Source organism: Gavialis gangeticus, unplaced genomic scaffold (assembly GCF_001723915.1).
Source record: "Gavialis gangeticus isolate Ggan-Ray unplaced genomic scaffold, GavGan_comp1, whole genome shotgun sequence".
NCBI lineage: Eukaryota > Metazoa > Chordata > Crocodylia > Gavialidae > Gavialis > Gavialis gangeticus.
Genome location: NW_017728964.1, coordinates 1,445,265 through 1,462,865, shown reverse-complemented (window position 1 = coordinate 1,462,865; position 17,601 = coordinate 1,445,265). Strand labels below are relative to the sequence as shown.

The 17,601-nt window shown below is 42.6% G+C and overlaps 1 protein-coding gene across 1 annotated transcript in view; it reads right to left on the bottom strand.

Moving 5' to 3' along the window:
• The window catches only part of DNAH9 (dynein axonemal heavy chain 9), a 609,139-nt gene that overhangs the window by 505,268 nt on the left and 86,270 nt on the right, over positions 1–17,601 (bottom strand). Inside the window, exons 15-21 of the mRNA XM_019501495.1 lie at positions 14,625–14,821; positions 14,103–14,527; positions 12,887–13,109; positions 10,446–10,612; positions 6,487–7,357; positions 3,969–4,099; positions 2,263–2,389 (exon numbers count right to left, since the gene is read on the bottom strand). Coding sequence (XP_019357040.1) covers positions 2,263–2,389; positions 3,969–4,099; positions 6,487–7,357; positions 10,446–10,612; positions 12,887–13,109; positions 14,103–14,527; positions 14,625–14,821 — 2,141 coding nt within the window. The remainder of the gene's footprint in view (positions 1–2,262; positions 2,390–3,968; positions 4,100–6,486; positions 7,358–10,445; positions 10,613–12,886; positions 13,110–14,102; positions 14,528–14,624; positions 14,822–17,601) is intronic.

The window sequence follows — 17,601 nt, the reverse complement described above, 5'->3', positions numbered from 1 at the left end:
TTTTTTTTTTTTTTTTTTTTGTCCCTTTGACTTTGTAGGAGAGGTTCCCAGAAAGAAAATTAATCCACTTGCTTCCCAAACAGTTTCCTCCCACTACAAGACAGGTCCTGGAGCCACTCTATTACTCTTCTGCTGAATGTGCCTGAGTATATTCCCCACCTGCAAGAAAAGTGGACTCGACCCTAGTTACTTTTATACCTTTGGATGCCTTAAATCTAAAAATCATCACTAGCTTTTATATCCTTGCTAGTACTGGTTTTCCGGATATACACTAGGAAGTGCAAAGAGAACTGAACATATCAGACAATGTAGGGACATACAATGCCCTGGGTATAGTATCATCCCAGCACTGAGCCAACTGAAGTCACAAAGAAGTTTTCTTGCCAATATGAAACAACTTGAATTGTCACTTGAAAAAAAAAAGGGTACATAGCGGTTTGTATCAGCAACCACGATTGCCACCATAACCTATGATACATATACATACAGATGCAGAAAGGAAAATCTGATAATTTCAGTGCAGCACTGCTTGAAGCCAGTCTCTTCAGCAGCACTGTACGAACTGCATAGTATCCTGGTGCTGCCTGCCTTGGCCCTTTCTCTTGTGAGGTAACTAGATAAAATAAAAAGCCATAGTTCACTGCCATCAACTTCAGCTATCAATGTACCAAAAGTGGCACAATGTGACCAATATCTTGTCCCTTTCCCACTATCACTGCTTTCAAGAGTCAAACTAAAGAGCCCAGGGACTTTCACCAAGGACTTTCACCAGTCTGTTAGTCAGAAGCAAAAACCCAGAAGCATGAATTCTGCTATGGGCGACTGGTGCCTCCTAATACTGCAGGGGCAACAGGGGCTGATCACCCACCAGGGGAAGGGGTCTCCAGCAGCCAATCACTGACCAGAGGAGGGGGGTCCCCCAGCAGCCGATCACCAACTGGGGTGCCGAGGCCAGAGGGGTCTGTGTGTGGGCACATGCACACCCTCTCCCCATGCAAAAGCCTGTGGGGGAAGGGGCAGGGGAGGGGAAAGGTTCATGGTGGGGAGGGAATGAGGCTGGGGCTGGCACCGGCACCAGGCAGGGATCGGGTTCAGGGCTGGAGCTGGGTCTGCTGCACCCGTATGGCTGCTCCTTTCAAAGGCTGCAGCAAAGCAGGGAGCAGGCAGAGCCCAGCTCACCTGGCAGCTGCAGCGCACCCTGAAAAGAACACTGGGCTCCACACGTTCTATTACCTGGTCTGGCCAGGGCTCCATTCACCATGAATGGGGCCCTGACTGGGCCAAGTCGTGAGGTAATCGGAGCCCAGCAGCTCGTCCAGGTCCACGGTGCATTGGAGCCAAGGGGTTGGGGAATGTGCCACCCCTCCCCCGGCTTCCCCGCAGTGTGACCAGAGGTGGGAGCCACCGGGCTCCAATTGCCCCATGACCCAGCCCAGTGGACAATCCCCACAGTGCATCAGGGAGCGGGGCAGGGGTGGGGGTAAATGATTCACCCCTGCCCCTACCCCACTCCCTCCTGCACTGTGGGTAGCATGATCTCCACTCCTGTCACCCCTCTCCCCCGAAGAAATCTTACCTACCTGCCTACTGTGCTGAGCCGGCTGTGAGCCCAGTGCGCCCCTGCTGCAGCAGCCTACAGCCAGGTTGCCTGGTGGCAAACCCGGAAGTGCTGCCGGTGCTTCTCTCAGGGAGGGCATGGCCAATCTCAGGTGATGCATGTGCACCTGCATGCACCCCCTACACGTCACCAATGAATTCTGCTAAGTGATATTCCAACAAACTTTCAAAAGTGATTTGACAGTTCAGGTGTCTCCATTTTAGACTGCCCAACCTGTGTCTCTTAAACGGGGGACTGCTCAGCATTTTCTGAAAATATCAAGATTCTCCGGTTAGGTATCCAGGGGTTAGGTATTGCTCGGGGGTATTTGAACTAAGATATTTAAAGAAAATGCTTTTCTTCAAAACTCAATGCATGCCTCTTATGCTGTCAAAAATATACACTAGTCATGGTTAGTGAAATTTTGCCAGACCAATTTGGAATACCAATATTTAGACAAGACAAAATAATGTATATGCTGCCATCTAATGGACAGTTATAAATTAAGAACAAATATATACAAATTGTCATTAATATCTACACTAATGGAGAATAAACACATTATTTCACATTATTTATAAGCTACAAGAACATTCTGAAGTCTAGTCCACTTGACATTATTAATATAAATTTGGAAATAAAAAGATAAACCATATAAGACTTACTAGTTCTGGGTTGGTGCCATTGGAAAGAATGTCTAATAAGTCTGCAGAAGAAATGAAGTAAAATCTGGGGAAGGCCAATCTCTTGGTGTCTAAATATTCAGCCAAGGCTTTCTCACACAGAGACAATCTAGGGAAACAAAGCAGAGAAATACAGTCCAGAATAAATAGACAGGTTTCCATTAGTATTTAGCACTGCAGGTCAGATGAACAAATACAGTTCTGACACCAGAAACAAATTTCATGTCTGCAAGGGTCTTAACTATCATTATTGATATCATGTGTAAGGTACTCAGAGGATTATACCAGGTCTGGACAAAATACAGCCCACAGGCTGTACACAGCCTGCCCTCACAGCAGTAGTTCCTTCTAGCTGCTGCTGCCAGTCTCTGGACACATTGCCTGGACACCCTTTCCCTTCTGCCCTGCACCCACGTCGGGGGACATGGGACAGAGCAGGTGGGAGGGATCTCCATGGAAACCAGCCATTGACCCACACAGAAAGGCTGCATGGCCAGGTGAATGGGACAGGGCCATGGATGGGCAGCAGTGGCATCCAGAAGCAGGAAGGGTGGGCAGGGCCAGGGCTGGGATCCGGGATCACAGGGCAGTGACAGTGCAGGACCACAGTACAGGGCAGAGTCATAATCCACTGCCTGCATACCCCTGTCACAGGCACCGGTTCCATGGGCAGGTGTGCATGGGGAGTGGATCATGGCTCTGCCTTGGGTCCCAGCCCCGCACTATCATGGCCCTGCAATCCCAATCCCAGCCCCAGCCCTGCCTGCCCATCCCGCTTCCAGACACTGCTCCCCACCCATTTAACAATTTGCATTCAGTGACCTTGAATATGAAAAAACTCAACCAGTCAAACAAAAAAACCCCTTTAAATAACACTCATTACATTTTTGGATTCACAACTAAAATAGCTATATGTATAAAGCTCGTGCATAGCATGTAGCTAGTCCTCATGAGGAACATACAGTTTTTGTAACTCAGCATGTTTATTTTAATTTCTATACCAGACTGGGTAAAATTACCCTAGTTTAGGGATTTATATCACATATCTCCTACTATTTGTATACTAGTCACACTGATAAAAATGCATCTCTCTATGATCTAAGTTTTTAAATGTGCATTTTCCAACCAAACTACCATTATGTTAAATGTGAAGTGTATATTTATCTGTTCCAATGCATTTCATGATTCCTCAGAGTATCTAGTTTTGTGCATCAAAGACAGCTTTGCAATATTAAGGTTGTGAATTTAAATACCTAGTAATTATGGATGTCAAATGAACACTGACTCAGTCATGCTTAGGGGTCAGGCTAGATGATCTATTCAGTTCCCTCCTGACCCTAGCTACTATGAAACTATGAAATGTGTGTATTTTTTATTATTTGTTAGATCGCTAAATATATACCTAATATAGAATATGTATGAGGTAAGTGAGCTCACATTGCACTCAAAACCTTATCAATTTCTTGCCTCTTATAAACAGGAATGCTCAGCCTTAACACTGAGATAACAAGTTTTGGGGTTATAAATTATTGTCACAAATAAAAAATAATGAATAAGTTAATTATTGAGATTGGCTGAAAACAGACTGCCCACCTCAGTCCAGGAAAGAGATCTAAGAGTACAGGGTATGTCAACTTAAATTTTGCTAAACCCAGCACTGTATACCAGCAGAAAAAAGGGTAGCCCACCTGCTCTGAATATCCTCCAGTTCTTCATATAGACCTGGCTTGTTGGTAGCCTCAACTACATTTGGAGTTTTCTTAGCATCATAGGCCAGTTCTTTAAAATCAGCATCAATTCCTTCAAAACGTTTGGAGTCCTATAAAAGGTAAAACAGAAACCATATTGACTATTAACACACTAGTTTCTTTACCAAAAAAGACTTATTCTTTGGGATCCCTTGGCTACTGCCTTATCCATACATCTGGAATGGGTGCTCTTCTAGGCCAAAAAGCATTATTGGCACCATTCCATTTAAGTCATTCAGTCTGTGTGACTAGAGAAGACATCATGGCCCATTGTTTGGTCCCCACCTATTTAAGAGAGAGACATATTAAAGGATCTATTCAGTAACTGTTCCCTGGTACAGCCCATTTCCCTATGCAGGTTTTTGTTTGTTAGGAAACTGAGCATTCTTTGGCTGTCCCCCTGGTATCTTTCTTCTGGATAAGGGAGAAGTGTCTTAGAGCAGAAGTTCCTTTTTAACACAGTTAAAGTCCTTCCATGGGAAGAACAACAAGTCTTTTCTCACCTCCAGGATGATCATTTCCCTCCCTGCTGCAGAATGAGGAATAGTCAGTCTGTCGCTCATATGGACACACCTACTACCAGTGAGTAAGGTCCTTCCACACTTTGGTTACAAAGGGATGGCTGAGGAAATCCTACTTGTCCAGCAGAGAAGCAAGTGGGCACTTCTACACATATATTAATACATTTTAGTTAATGCACATTAAATCTAGTGCCTCCACTATGAGGTACTAGGAACATGTGCATCAGTCTGTCTTAATGCACATTCACTATACAGCATGGTTTTTAAATGACACAATGCACATTCTCCTATTTGAATGTGCATTAACTAAGCACAGATTTTTAGTGACACTTTAGTGCACATTAAAATAGGCAAATGCACGTTAAAGTGCATGTGTATACCCACCTACTAACAAATTAAATTCTCCACCTATGTGAGGCTCCTCAGTTGCTCAAGCAATTCAGTGAAGAATAAAAGCTGCATTAAAAAATTATCTGCTTAGGTCTCTTCCGACCCTACCAACTATGAAACTATGAAAAGCCTTGGCTCTGTTTAAAGTTAATGACAAACCACACAATAGTGCGAAGCTATCCCCCTCCCCTGCAAGTATTTTTGTAACAACTCAATAAAGTGGTCTCCAATTTCTTTGTAAATAACAAATGCTGTGTTTCACTTCAAGTGAATTTAACACACATGCATCCCACTTCTTAGCAAAATGTTATCACCCTGCCCTAGAGACACTCCCATGGGAGTCCAATCTCCAGAGGTATTTGAATTTTGGCCTCTCTTCTGAAAAAAAAAAGAAGAAACTGCAAATTAGTGCCAGATGACATATTCTTATTGTGATGGGGACCCTTATTCAGTAAGAAAGCAGATTTAGATCATAGACAGATTTCATGGACACCAAAGAGCTATCAGATAGTAATAGCTTTCTGTCACTAATATTCCAGGCTGTTTTATCACTGTGCATTTTATTTTTTATTGCATTAGCACCAAAAATGTAGTAGGTACTTGTTCAACTAGAGGAAGAAAGTCCTAGAAGAGCACCTGGTCAGACAGAAAAGGACAAAAGTAAGAAAGGAATGCAAGATGATGTAAGGGGAATGGTTGGATGATTGTGGGTATAACCAGGATTATTGTGCTCACCCTCAACAATGGTTTCAGTACTTCTTGCTATTAACAGCTATTGCAAGTTAAAGCAGCCCACAGGCTACTCCGGTTTATACCAGGGATCACGTACTCCACACAGACATGGTGGTAGCTAAGTGAAAAAGCAAGCTTTATACTCTGACATGTCAGTACATAAGAATATGAGCTTTATCCAACTCAGACTAGGTGTCTGCAGTCCAGATAAAGACCAGGAGCCAACCAAAAATACTTCCTTAATTGGAAACAATTTTTTTTTGGAAACTCCTTTAAAAGCCACTGGAGAACAGTAAAATTCTTATATAATGGGTTTGTGTTCTCCCTGTCAAAGAATAAATAGCAGAACAACTGGCCCAGCTGCATGTAATTGCATTTTGAAAGTTCCTGTCAGGACTGTCTAGTCCAAACTTTTTTGTTTTCTATTTGCCTATGTAATTATCCATATTTCCTCCTCTAAAGTAAATGGAAGAATGTGTTTTGTATAACAAATAATGCTGGCAGCCTGGCATTCACATAAAGAATTTTGTATTTGCATAGTACAGAGAAGAAAAGAAGAGACCATTAAGGGTTTTCATCCTTGTGGAATCACCCAATAAGGAAACATAGCACAACTTTCATTATGGAAAAGCTACGTGGCTTGCTAGATAAGCTTAGGCAAATAAAAGAGTTACCAGTGTAACTAGTAAATGTTAAGTGGCAAGGCCCTCTGTGGTTAACAGGGTAATTCCAGTAACTTGGAGTCAAATAAAGACGATTGTCCTATATGCCTTCCAAACTGAAAGAAACATGATTTCTGTTTTTCTGATTTTTACCTCAGGGAGTTGTGACCGGATATCTTCTGAGCCTATGAATATGCTTTCCAAGTGAGACCATGTACGCTGCACTTCAAACCAGATAGAAATGACAGAGTCTGCTGCAGACAGCTTCTTTTGCCATCCAGATACTTCCTCCAGGAAGAAGGCAATATACTTGGAAGTCATTAGATTCTGCAGCTGTACCTGGTTGTCTTCTAAAGTTTCAATTAGATCTTCATCAGATTTCAACAAGGAAACTTTTGTCCGGGGGTGAGGTTCATATTGGAATTCCATGCTGCTCCAGGTTGTTTTAAGTTCTTTTAAGACCTTTTCCATGCTCATTTCCTTAACTGCTTTATCCACAATGCTGCGAACCTGATCCTCAAAGTTATGGAGGTTGAGTTGCAGCAGATCAGCCAGAGTAGTATCTGCATCCATGGTGAATTTCACACCTGTTGCCTGCATCAGCTGGTTCCAATGCCTTTCCCTAATGGCGAGATTCTGAAGTTCTGCCACAGCCCTCAGAGATGTCAGGGTGTTCTTCACCCTATTGTCCAGCCCAATGAAAGCATCCCATGCCCTCATTTCTTTATCTAAGTTTCGAATATCTTTAGCAAACTTTTTGCACTCAATGTCCATGTTTTCAACATTAATATCCTTCCATTTTGTGGTCTGCCAATCGTTGATGCTCGAGTCTACAACAGAGATCATATCCCAGAGTTCCTTGAGAAGACAAACTTCCTTCCTGCATTGCTTTAGCTGTCTATAATCTGGAACACCGACTTCAAACAAACCAGCTGATTCATAAATTGAAGCCATGGTTGACTCCATTTGTTTAATCTCAATGTGGTTTGCATCCAGTATTTGGTAAGGATTTTCAGTATCAAACCTAGAAAGAATTATTCTCCATAAGTAAGACTATAATCACTTGTAAATAAAATATAAGCCAACTGGTTTATGCAAGAGCCAAAACAGAGATGAAACAGCTATACTTGTTCCACTGGATACTCCACATAGTGGTACTGAAGTCAGCTTCAAATCATGAGGTGCCCTCATCACTTCCCCTGAAAGTCAGTGATTTTTCCACCTTTAGTTTCTACAAAGAGTAAATTGTGTGATAAAAAGTAGTGAAAAGGAAAGCAACATTGTAAGCAACATTTTTAGCTTCTTATGGAAAAATAACCCAAAAGCAAATTTCCCTCTTTGTGTCTAGTTATTTTTCAGATACCTGTACCTGCTGTCACTTTGAGGTAAAAATTACTGGCAAAAGAAACTAAAAAGTTAAGGTTCTTGGAACATGTCCATTTAATGGCATGATGGGATCTGATCCCCGGTCCCAACAACTGGCCCCCTCCCATGCCACACAACCATATCAGGGGGGACAAATTCTGGGATCAGGGATAAGAAGTTGCACCCTTTGTACTTACTAGTGCAAAGGGAACCCCAGGATAACGATCTTAGGCTGTTCCTGTACTGGCAAGTTGAAAGCCAGGTGCCCAGAGCCCCACATAACCTGGGGCTGCCCCTGGGGCCAGGGCAACAATCAGCTGACTGTTGTCTCCCCATTCTCCCTCCCCCATCCCCGAGAGTCCTAGGTCCAGTTGGAGAGCTGGGGATGCCTGCATTGAGGCTCAGCTGATTGTCAGCCTGGGCACCATACAGGACTGGGGCTGATTCAAGCCCCTGAGCTGTCCTGGCTGAGGCTGACAATCAGCTCTTTGTCAAGCTGAGCCTGACAGCCCCCAGTCCAACTGATCCTCAGCCCCAAATGTTTCAAGGGCTTCCCCAACCAGGGAGTTTCAACCATGCACCTGGCAGCTCCAATGGGGCATGCTGGGGCAGATCCAGTAGGGCTCCAGATACAGGTGATCAGAGGCTCCTGGCACAGGGAGCTGAAATTTATGGAGTTTCTCATCCCTGCTCCCTGAATGATTTATACATTACTCAATCATTGATTTAAAAACAGAAATAACCTAGGATCAAGGACTGGAATCCTGGTTTCCTCTGCTTCTTGGGAGGGGGAGACTTATCACAGTGCTATAAAGTCAGGCTCCCCCTTGCTTGTTCTGCTTCTGGCCCCAGTATTCATGCATTCTTAGCCATCTAGTGGCCTGTCTTCAGCAGCAGGGATGGGGAATCCCATAACTCAGACTTTTCTATAGCACGGCAATTAAAGTGAGATGTGAAATACAGACTTATACCCTCACTATCAAAAGTGCATAAAGCTCAGGTCTCGGACTTCGTGGAAGATTATTCTAAACATCGAGCCATTATGTAAATAACTGGCATGCATTAAGGATGGAATATTTTTCTTTTCCCATTGTTCATAGAGAATTTTTAGCACTTACATGTCACGGCTACATGCGAAAGAATAAAATGCCTCTGGGCAACTGTACAACTACATTGATCAAGTGCAGTAACAGCCATAGCCTGTACACATTTCCTGTGGATATGTACCAAACTTAGATGCCTGCAAATGGTGCTGGCTAGAACCTGCATCTATTGGTCTTAGCCTCTGGAAGGAAAAGTGACTGTGTATGTATTCCCACAGCTAAAGGCCTAGGGCACATGTTGCGGGGAGGCAAAGGTTCTGAATCCTATGTCATCCTCACATAGATGGGATTTGAACCAGGGGTCTCTCTGACTTCCCAGTACAGCACTCTAATCACCACAGCTCAGTCATTTTGCAGGGCCTTCTCCAGTGCTCCTTTTGAAGTTGAACTAGTACCATAATCAATGAGGAAAAAAAAGATAGAGGGCAGTCCAGAAGCTTCTGACCCACTGGGTACATCTACACATCTGCTTAACTGCACAGTAGACTATTTGCTGCAATAAGCATCACAGTCTACAGAGGACAAGAGATGTATCAGTGGCATATTGGGTCAGCACCAATACAGTAAGAACTGCTACAGTCCCTTCTACAAACAGCCCAGCAGTTAGAGCACTTGCTGAGGCCATGGGAAATCTGGGTTCTAATTCCCTGCCCTCAGCCTCATGGGAGCTTCAAACCTCCTTCTAGAACAATATCCATGTCCCAAAGCTACAACTGTTAGATTCCCTCTTGCTTGTTTTCCTTCTATCTCCTGGACACTTTTCCTCTTGGCTGCCAAGTGGCTTATTGTCAGCAGGACAGGACATGCTGTCCTGCCTGGTCTGTGGTCAGCTGATTCAGACAAGGAACATCAAGATTCTCTCAAAGGGAAGTGAAGCTATTATCTGAGTCCACAAGACGTCCCCTGACTTGAGTAGGTGCTCTAACACCTTGACTGCCAGGTAAAACAGAATGTCATTGGATGACTTAGATGCCTAAAAACTTATAATTTCAGTTATGCATTTTAGCAATGAATTCTACCCTTAATGGGTCTTAATGCCCATGGGTCAGGCACCTAAACTCCAAGGAGGAGCAGAAGCTCAGACCCTCCTCTATGCCTAACATCTCCCACTGGCTTGCTCATCACCAGTAGGTGCTATGAATCACTTCTTGGTGACGCCTAACTCTCCTCAGTTGCTGCATAAGGATTCTAGGTGCCTGTCAATTCAGATCACCTTCCTGGGGCAAGATACACATTTTTAGGCATGCTGAAGCATAAACAGAGATATCTATACTGCCGACCAGGATATTACCATAAATCATATAAAAGCTGTGATTCTACTCCTCAAAGTGACACCAGTCCTTTCCTATGCACCAGTCCTTTCCAGACACTGCTCCTATGTACACCAGTCACTTTTAAAAATGGGACTTAGATCCCAAAACCATTTGAAATTTCTGAATATTTTAAAAATAGTTTCACTGAATCCAACCCGATTAATACAGGACAGGGTCCCCAGAGAGAGGACATAACACATATCAACTCTGGCCTTGTGACCAAATAAAAAGCGAGAAGTAAATGTTAAAATATCTGCCCTTAAGGGCAGCTCAGAAATGTCCTAATAAGGCTTTCCCTCTGTGATTCTTGTCATGCCATTTTTTATCATACCTGAATGGTGCCTCTTTGCGAAATTTTTCTCTAAATTTATGCTGCTCAACATCAAATGCTGCACAGCCCTTGCGAAGAACTGTCACTTCATTTGCCTGCAAAGGAGCCACATGCTGTTTCACAGTTATTGCCAGCTTCTTTATGTTGTTCCATTTTTCTGGCAGCTCCTACAAACAAAATTTAAAAGCTGGCAGACACTATTTTCCACTTGATATAATATGTATCTGATCTCTTTATAGTTACAATGCTGGAAAAGCACAAGACTTACTTTCTTACCCAATAAGGATAGTTTTATCATTACATAAAAGGCAAACACATGACTTTTACTAAAACAGAACTGAACTATTCCACCTTGAAAGTTAAGAGCTTCTCCCCTCCCTTTATATACATACAAACCCTCTTTGTTCCAAAATGCCCTGTTTAGTTTTCTATATCTTGCTTCCATTCTTTTTTTTATTTTTATGAGGCTGCTTCCCTTATTCCATTTCTTTTCCCAGTACAGATCACAACAGGAAAATAATGAGGAAAAAAAGGAGCAGTTAAAACAGAACTTTGTACTACTTTTTTTTTTTAGAACCCATTCTCTGTCTGCCACTACTCAAAACACTTGTGTCTGCTTACCAGTTATAATATCTCCAACCACATGAACTACAAAAGCACCAGTCAGTCTGGTAGACAGGTGCTCATTCAGGAGTAGACACAGGGGTATGAGGGTGCAGTGATGTGGTGAAGTTGCACCCCACCTTCACCACTGAGAACACCAGTCACAAGTGGTGGATGTATATATAGTAAGCTCACCACACATGCATAGTGCACGCGCTGCCATCACTGCACCCTTCTTTGCAGCATCTTGGAAGCATTACGTTAAGAAACATTACATACTGGATACATTACATTAAGAAACATATCCACTTCTCTTTCTGTACCGAGAAGATAGCAATCAGTGCAGGTTAACCTTGCCAACCATGGTTTTGCCAACCACAGATTTGACTATCCACGCTTAATATTCTATATACCATTTTGGCTACCACAGTATGCAGTTTTGAGTAACCACAGTTCTCCGTGGCCATGAATCAGCCTGCCACCTTCCCATAAGCCTTTTGTCTTGCCAACCACAGTTTTGCCAACCATGGGAACTTTCAGGAACCTAACCCCAGGGGTTGGCAAGGGAAATCTGTACTTTATTTAGCTGCATGAAGCCAGCAGGTTGCTGGTAAGAAAAAATACTTTCGTGGCTCCAGTATCCTAAGGAGAGCTTTGGTGTTTCAGCTTCCCTACAAAGAAATTATGTGCTCTATTTACTATAATCACAAAAATTCAAACACTAAAAAAGGGAAAAGTTTAGTCAAAGCCAAGTCTCATACACAGCCCAGCTCTTCCTAGAGAACAAAAACAGAATTATCATTCCATAAATTTATAATAGAGGGGCACTGTTTAGAAAGCTCTTGCTTAAATATTTTTTTATTTTAATATCTTAGATAACATGGTTCAGAGCACCTCACAATCTTTAACATACCCCCACAGCAACTCTGAGGGATAAAGATCTATTACCTATGTTTTAAAAATGGAGAACTGCAGCTCAGAGTGATAAAGCCAGGTTCTTAAGGACAGCTTGGTAGTATGATTTTGAACAATGTCTAGGTTCCTATCCACATGTTTAGGTACCTAGCTATCTATAAAAGCCTGCCCTTGGTAACTTAACCAAGGTCAGTCAGAAAGCACTTGGAAGATGTAGGAACCAAATACATATCTTCAGAATCCAGAGGTTTGTCCAAACTATGGAGCTTTTGCTGCTACAGCTGTAATAAGATAGCTATGTTGGCAGATACTCCTAGGAGAAATGTGGAAAAGAGTTTTCTGCATGTATATATCACACTTGCCAAGCTGTAGAAGACCTTTTCCAGTAACATACCTGTATCTTGATGAGCTTTGTTTGCATAAATCTACATCAGTAAAAGGATGTGATCTCTTCACACCCATAAATAACACATCTATGTCCAAAAAAATAGTATAGATAAGACCTTAAACTAATGCTCTGAACATAGGCATTACCACCAAGCATTACCACCCTAGTACCACACTCATAAAAATGGTTCATTGGACCTATAAAAATAATTATAACTCATATCTAATAAAAGGTTGTACTTTAAAAATGTATTATGTTCTTCAAGAGGAATTGTTACAAGTTTTGACAGCCAAAAGCTATGCCTTTCATAAGAAACAAAAGACTTTATCTCTATTTTAAATGAAAAACTCAATGCAACATTAAATAGCTCTGCTATGACCCATCCACAACAGATTTTCTGCAACCCAGTTGTCAAAAGAGTCTAATCAATGGCCAATATTAGCAGATGGTTAAAAATTAAGTAACATAAATGTATGTGTCTTTTAAGTGTCTATTATTTAGCACTTTTGTATACTGGTCATTATTCTGTACCAACCTCAAGTTGTTTATATACTTCCTCTGGCAGTTCTTGCTCATATATCTTCAGTAGTTCAATGGTTTGCTTTAAGGGCTCAAACATCTCATCAGTACTACTCTGTCTTTCTTTAACAGCCATCAGGTGACCCATAATCTCTACCAACCCATCATAATCTCCTTTTTCAACTTTTTTGCCCAAACCTCTATCAGCAATTTTTATAAACTCTTCAAGGTCAGCCAAACTAAAAAAAAAAAAAGGGAGAAAAACAGTTAGAGCAATTTATATTTACACAGGTTATCAGCTTTAGCCCAGACATTTGGATTGGTACAAAAATCAATAGGAATGGGCATTTGAAACACTGGCTATCTTCCTTCCTGTCCAATTCCTTCAACTGGGGCTTTAAAACTGCAGTTCAATAAACCCTTATTCACATGCTTAAGTCCCATGGAAGTCCAAGGGACTTAAGCTCACCTTCAGATGCTTTGCCAAAGAATAAGGTGGGCTGCTGAATCAGGCCAAAGAAAATACTTCAGGGAAAGACAGACAGTTTTTAGTCATGACTGTCCAGTAAGTCGCATAGTCTTTTTTTCTTCCTGACTGGATGAACGAGTACATCTTTCCAGCATTTATCATATGTGAATTTCTAATTCCTCTTCAAAACTCCTCAATTTTGCACTTATGTCAACAAAACTAGATAAAACATCCATAAAAGGAGTGAAGACAAAACAGCATGTGCAAAGAAAGTTCATTCAGAAATGTCAGAAATGTAAGTTAAATGTTCCCATGAAATAGCTTGTAATATTAGTCTGTCTTTATTGTTGGGTAAGCTGAAGTGTGTACAGGATAATTACAAATCCCTACAATTAGACAGAAGTAATAAAAGACAGAGAGAGAGAGACTGTGGAAGGTGACAGAGTAATTACAGCAGAGGAGTGAAGAAGTAGAAGTAGGACCTAGGAATCCTGATTCACAACTCTATTCAGCCACTCAGGTGCACTGGACATCTAGGCTTAGTTTCAATCAAAGATCAAATCAGAAGTGACAGTCTCAGAGAATACGTAGTGGATATAATGGAACTGCCAGTCCATGACACTATGGATGGACACTACAATTGTTTGTACTTTAGTTTATTAGTTCAATGGACAGAAAATAAATGCCCCACGGTTCACTATAGAACTTTGGACAAAACCCAACAGATGGAGGTCTGGAAATGGAGCAAAAAAGCATTTGTTACCTATGTGTGACATGTTCAATGAGGTGGTGCTTAAACATCAGGCTCCACCTTTTGATTACATTAAGCAGAGAAGCTTTAAAGGGCCGGGCATCAATTTTCATCCAACCATCAAAAACTGTCATCGTCTCCATGCGGTTGACTTCATCATATATCTTCTCATATGAGTCTATCTGTTCTTTGAACTGTTGCAATGTGGGAGGGGTCTCTGGAACACCATCTTCAGCATGGGCTTCAATTTCTGCTGCAGTAAGGACATGCCCATACAGCAGGAACTGGCGTATGAATTCTTTCCGGTCATCCCCATAGAGGTATGAGTAATGGTCAAAGGAACTGCGGTAGTCACAGCAAATTGACATAATGTTCTGAACACGCTCCATCAGGTTGTGGCGCATGTCAGCTAAATCACTCATCTCCTCCATATCAGCCTGGAAAACAAAAGAAAGGTGCTGTGACTTTATGATGACCTGGAGCAAATTTTGCACAATGCTGCACAATGAAAGAATGTCTGACAGAACACAGGACCTGATAATGAGGGAAAATGCTGTGCTCAGTTAGTCTCGGTACCAACGATGAGATTCGGTAGATGTCGTTGATGAGTCCTTCTATGATGTCATAAAAGCCATCATTAGCACCAGGGTCCAGAGAAGGGTGGAATACCAAATCTGGCTTCACCAAATCCAGTTGTACCTCAAATAGGGGGGCGAGTCCTGCCTTGGGATCTAATGGAGCAAAACAGATAATGGAATCCAGGTTCAGGCATGAAGGGCAGTGAGTTTATTTCATCACCACATATTCCCAATCTCTGTGTCTAGAAAGGAACCATTTCAACCACAGTGAACACTTTTCATGACCAAAATGTTAAAAATCACTGGTTACAATCTATTAAGAAGGAACTGGGTGGGATAAGAGGCATATGAAGAGTGGCTGTCTACATTATAGACACCATTACTTGTTTTAGAGTTCCTGGTAACTTAGAACTGCAACAGTAGTAAGTAGACTTAATTTATTTCTTTGCATGACATCAGTGAAACTCAAACTGAAATACGGTACACAATTCTCGTTTGCATATTTCTTAAAAGACACTGAAACTGGTGGAGGGTGCAAAAGGGAGTCATAAAATTACCAGACAGAGGGGAAATGTCCTGTAGGGAGTGATTAACACATCTCACTCTGTTTAGCTTACAGAAAAGAATACTGGATAGATTCAACAGAGGCAAGCAGTGAGGAAAGCCAAAACAGAAATGGAGCTTAGGCTGGCAGCAAAAGTTAAGGATAACAAAAAGTCATTCTTTAAATTCATAGGAAGCAAAAAGAAGGTACAGGGTAACTTAAGGACCCTTCAGGATGAACTACGGCAACTGGTAACAGATAGGATGGCCAAAGCAGAGCTTCTAAATTATTTCTTTGCATCCGTGTTCCAGGACACGAATACAAATATGCATCCCATTGGGACCTTAGGTAAGCCCAGTATAGATACAAACCCACCAACTGTCCGAGCTGACTTAGTTAAAGGGCACCTGGAGGGGTTGAATGTATTTAAGTCAACAGGTCCTGACGATCTTCATCCTAGGGTACTTAGGGAATTAGCTGGAGTCACAGCAGAGCCACTGGCACAACTGTTTGATCACTCGTGGTGCTCAGGACAGGCCCCAGAGGATTGGAAAAGGGCCAATGTGGGCCCTATTTTCAAGAAGGGGAGGAAGGAGGAACCAGGTAACTATAGGCTGGTTAGTCTCACCTCTATCCTCGTCAAGACCTTTGAGAAAATTGTTAAGGATCACGTTTGTGGGAGACCAGCAGGTAAAATGATGCTAAGGGGCAATCAGCATGGGTTCATAGCAAGCAGATCCTGCATGAATAACCTAGTTTCATTTTACGACTGTGTCACAAAATGTTTGGATGAAGGAATAGAGGTAGATGTTATTTACTTAGGTTTTAAAAGGCCTTTGACACAATGTCACAGCCAATTCTGATAAATAAACTAAACAGTTGCAATGTAGATTATTACACAGGCCGGTGGGTAGAAAATTGGCTTATGGGACGCACCCAGAGAGTGGTGGTGGACAGGTCAGTTTCTACCTGGAGAAATGTGGGCAGCAGAGTCCCCCAAGGCCCTGTCCTAGGACCGGTACTATTTAATATCTTCATTAGTGATTTGGACGAGGGAGTAGAAAGCACCCTGTCCAAGTTTGCTGATGATACCAAGCTATAGGGGGAGGTACACAAATTAGATATCAGGGAGTGAATCCAGGCTGATTCGGACAGGCTGGGGAAATGGGCCAAACAGAATAGGATGCAGTTTAACAAGGATAAGTGTTGTGTTGCACCTGGGGAGGAAGAATCATCAACACTCCTACAGCCTGGGAGGTGCCACTCTAAGTAGTACAACTGTGGAAAGGGATCTCGGAGTCATAGTCGACTCCAAACTGCACCCTTTCTTGCATAAGTAGGTGCATCACAAACATGAGGTGATATTTCCCTTCTATGTGGCATTGGTCAGGCTGCAGCTGGAGTACTGCGTCCAGTTTTGGGCACCACACTTCGGAAGGGATGTGGATGGCCTGGAGAGGGTTCAGAGGAAGGCCACTCGTCTGGTTAAAGGCCTACAGAAAAACCCTATGTAGGAAACCTAAACCTCTTCAGCCTCCACAAGAGAAGGCTGAGAGATGATCTCATGGGGGGCCAGCAAGAAATAGGGGATACAATGTTTACCAGGGTGCCTGTTAGGGTAACTAGAAATAATGGCCACAAACTGGAAGACAGCAAATTCAGATTGGACATCAGGAAAAAACTCTTTACAGTGAGGGTTGCCAAAATATGGAATAAGCTTCCAAGGGAGGTGGTGCTGTCCCCTTTCTTGGAGGTGTTGAAAAGGACAGACACTTAGCTGGGGCCATCTGACACCAGTACTCATTCCTGCCCAGGGCAGGGGGTCAGATTCAATGATCTAATAGGTCCCTTCTGACCCTAACATCTATGAAACTATAAGTCATGCCTGACCAACCTGATTGCCTTCTATAATGAGGTGACTGGCTCTGTGGATGCGGGGAGACTGGTGGATGTGGTCTACCTTGATTTTAGCAAGGCTTTTGATATGAACTCCCACAACATGCTCCCAGGCAAGTTAAGGAAGTTTGGGCTGGATGAATGCACTGTAAGGTAGATAGAAAACTGACTGGAGCATCAGGCTCAGAGAGTATTAATCAATGGCTCAATGTCTAGATGGCAGCTGCTATCAAGTAGAGTGCCCCAAGGTTCAGCCCTGAGGCTGATTTTGTCCATGTCTTCATTAACCTGGAAGATGGCATAGAGTGCACCCTCAGCAAATTTGCAGATGACACCAAGCTGCGGGGGAAAGTGGATATGCTGGAGGGCAGGGCTAGGATTCAGAGTGACCTAGACAAATTGGAGGATTGGGTCAAAAAGGAATGATGAGGTTCAACAAGGACAAGTGCAAAGTCCTGCACTTAAGACAGAACAATCCCATGCACCAATACAG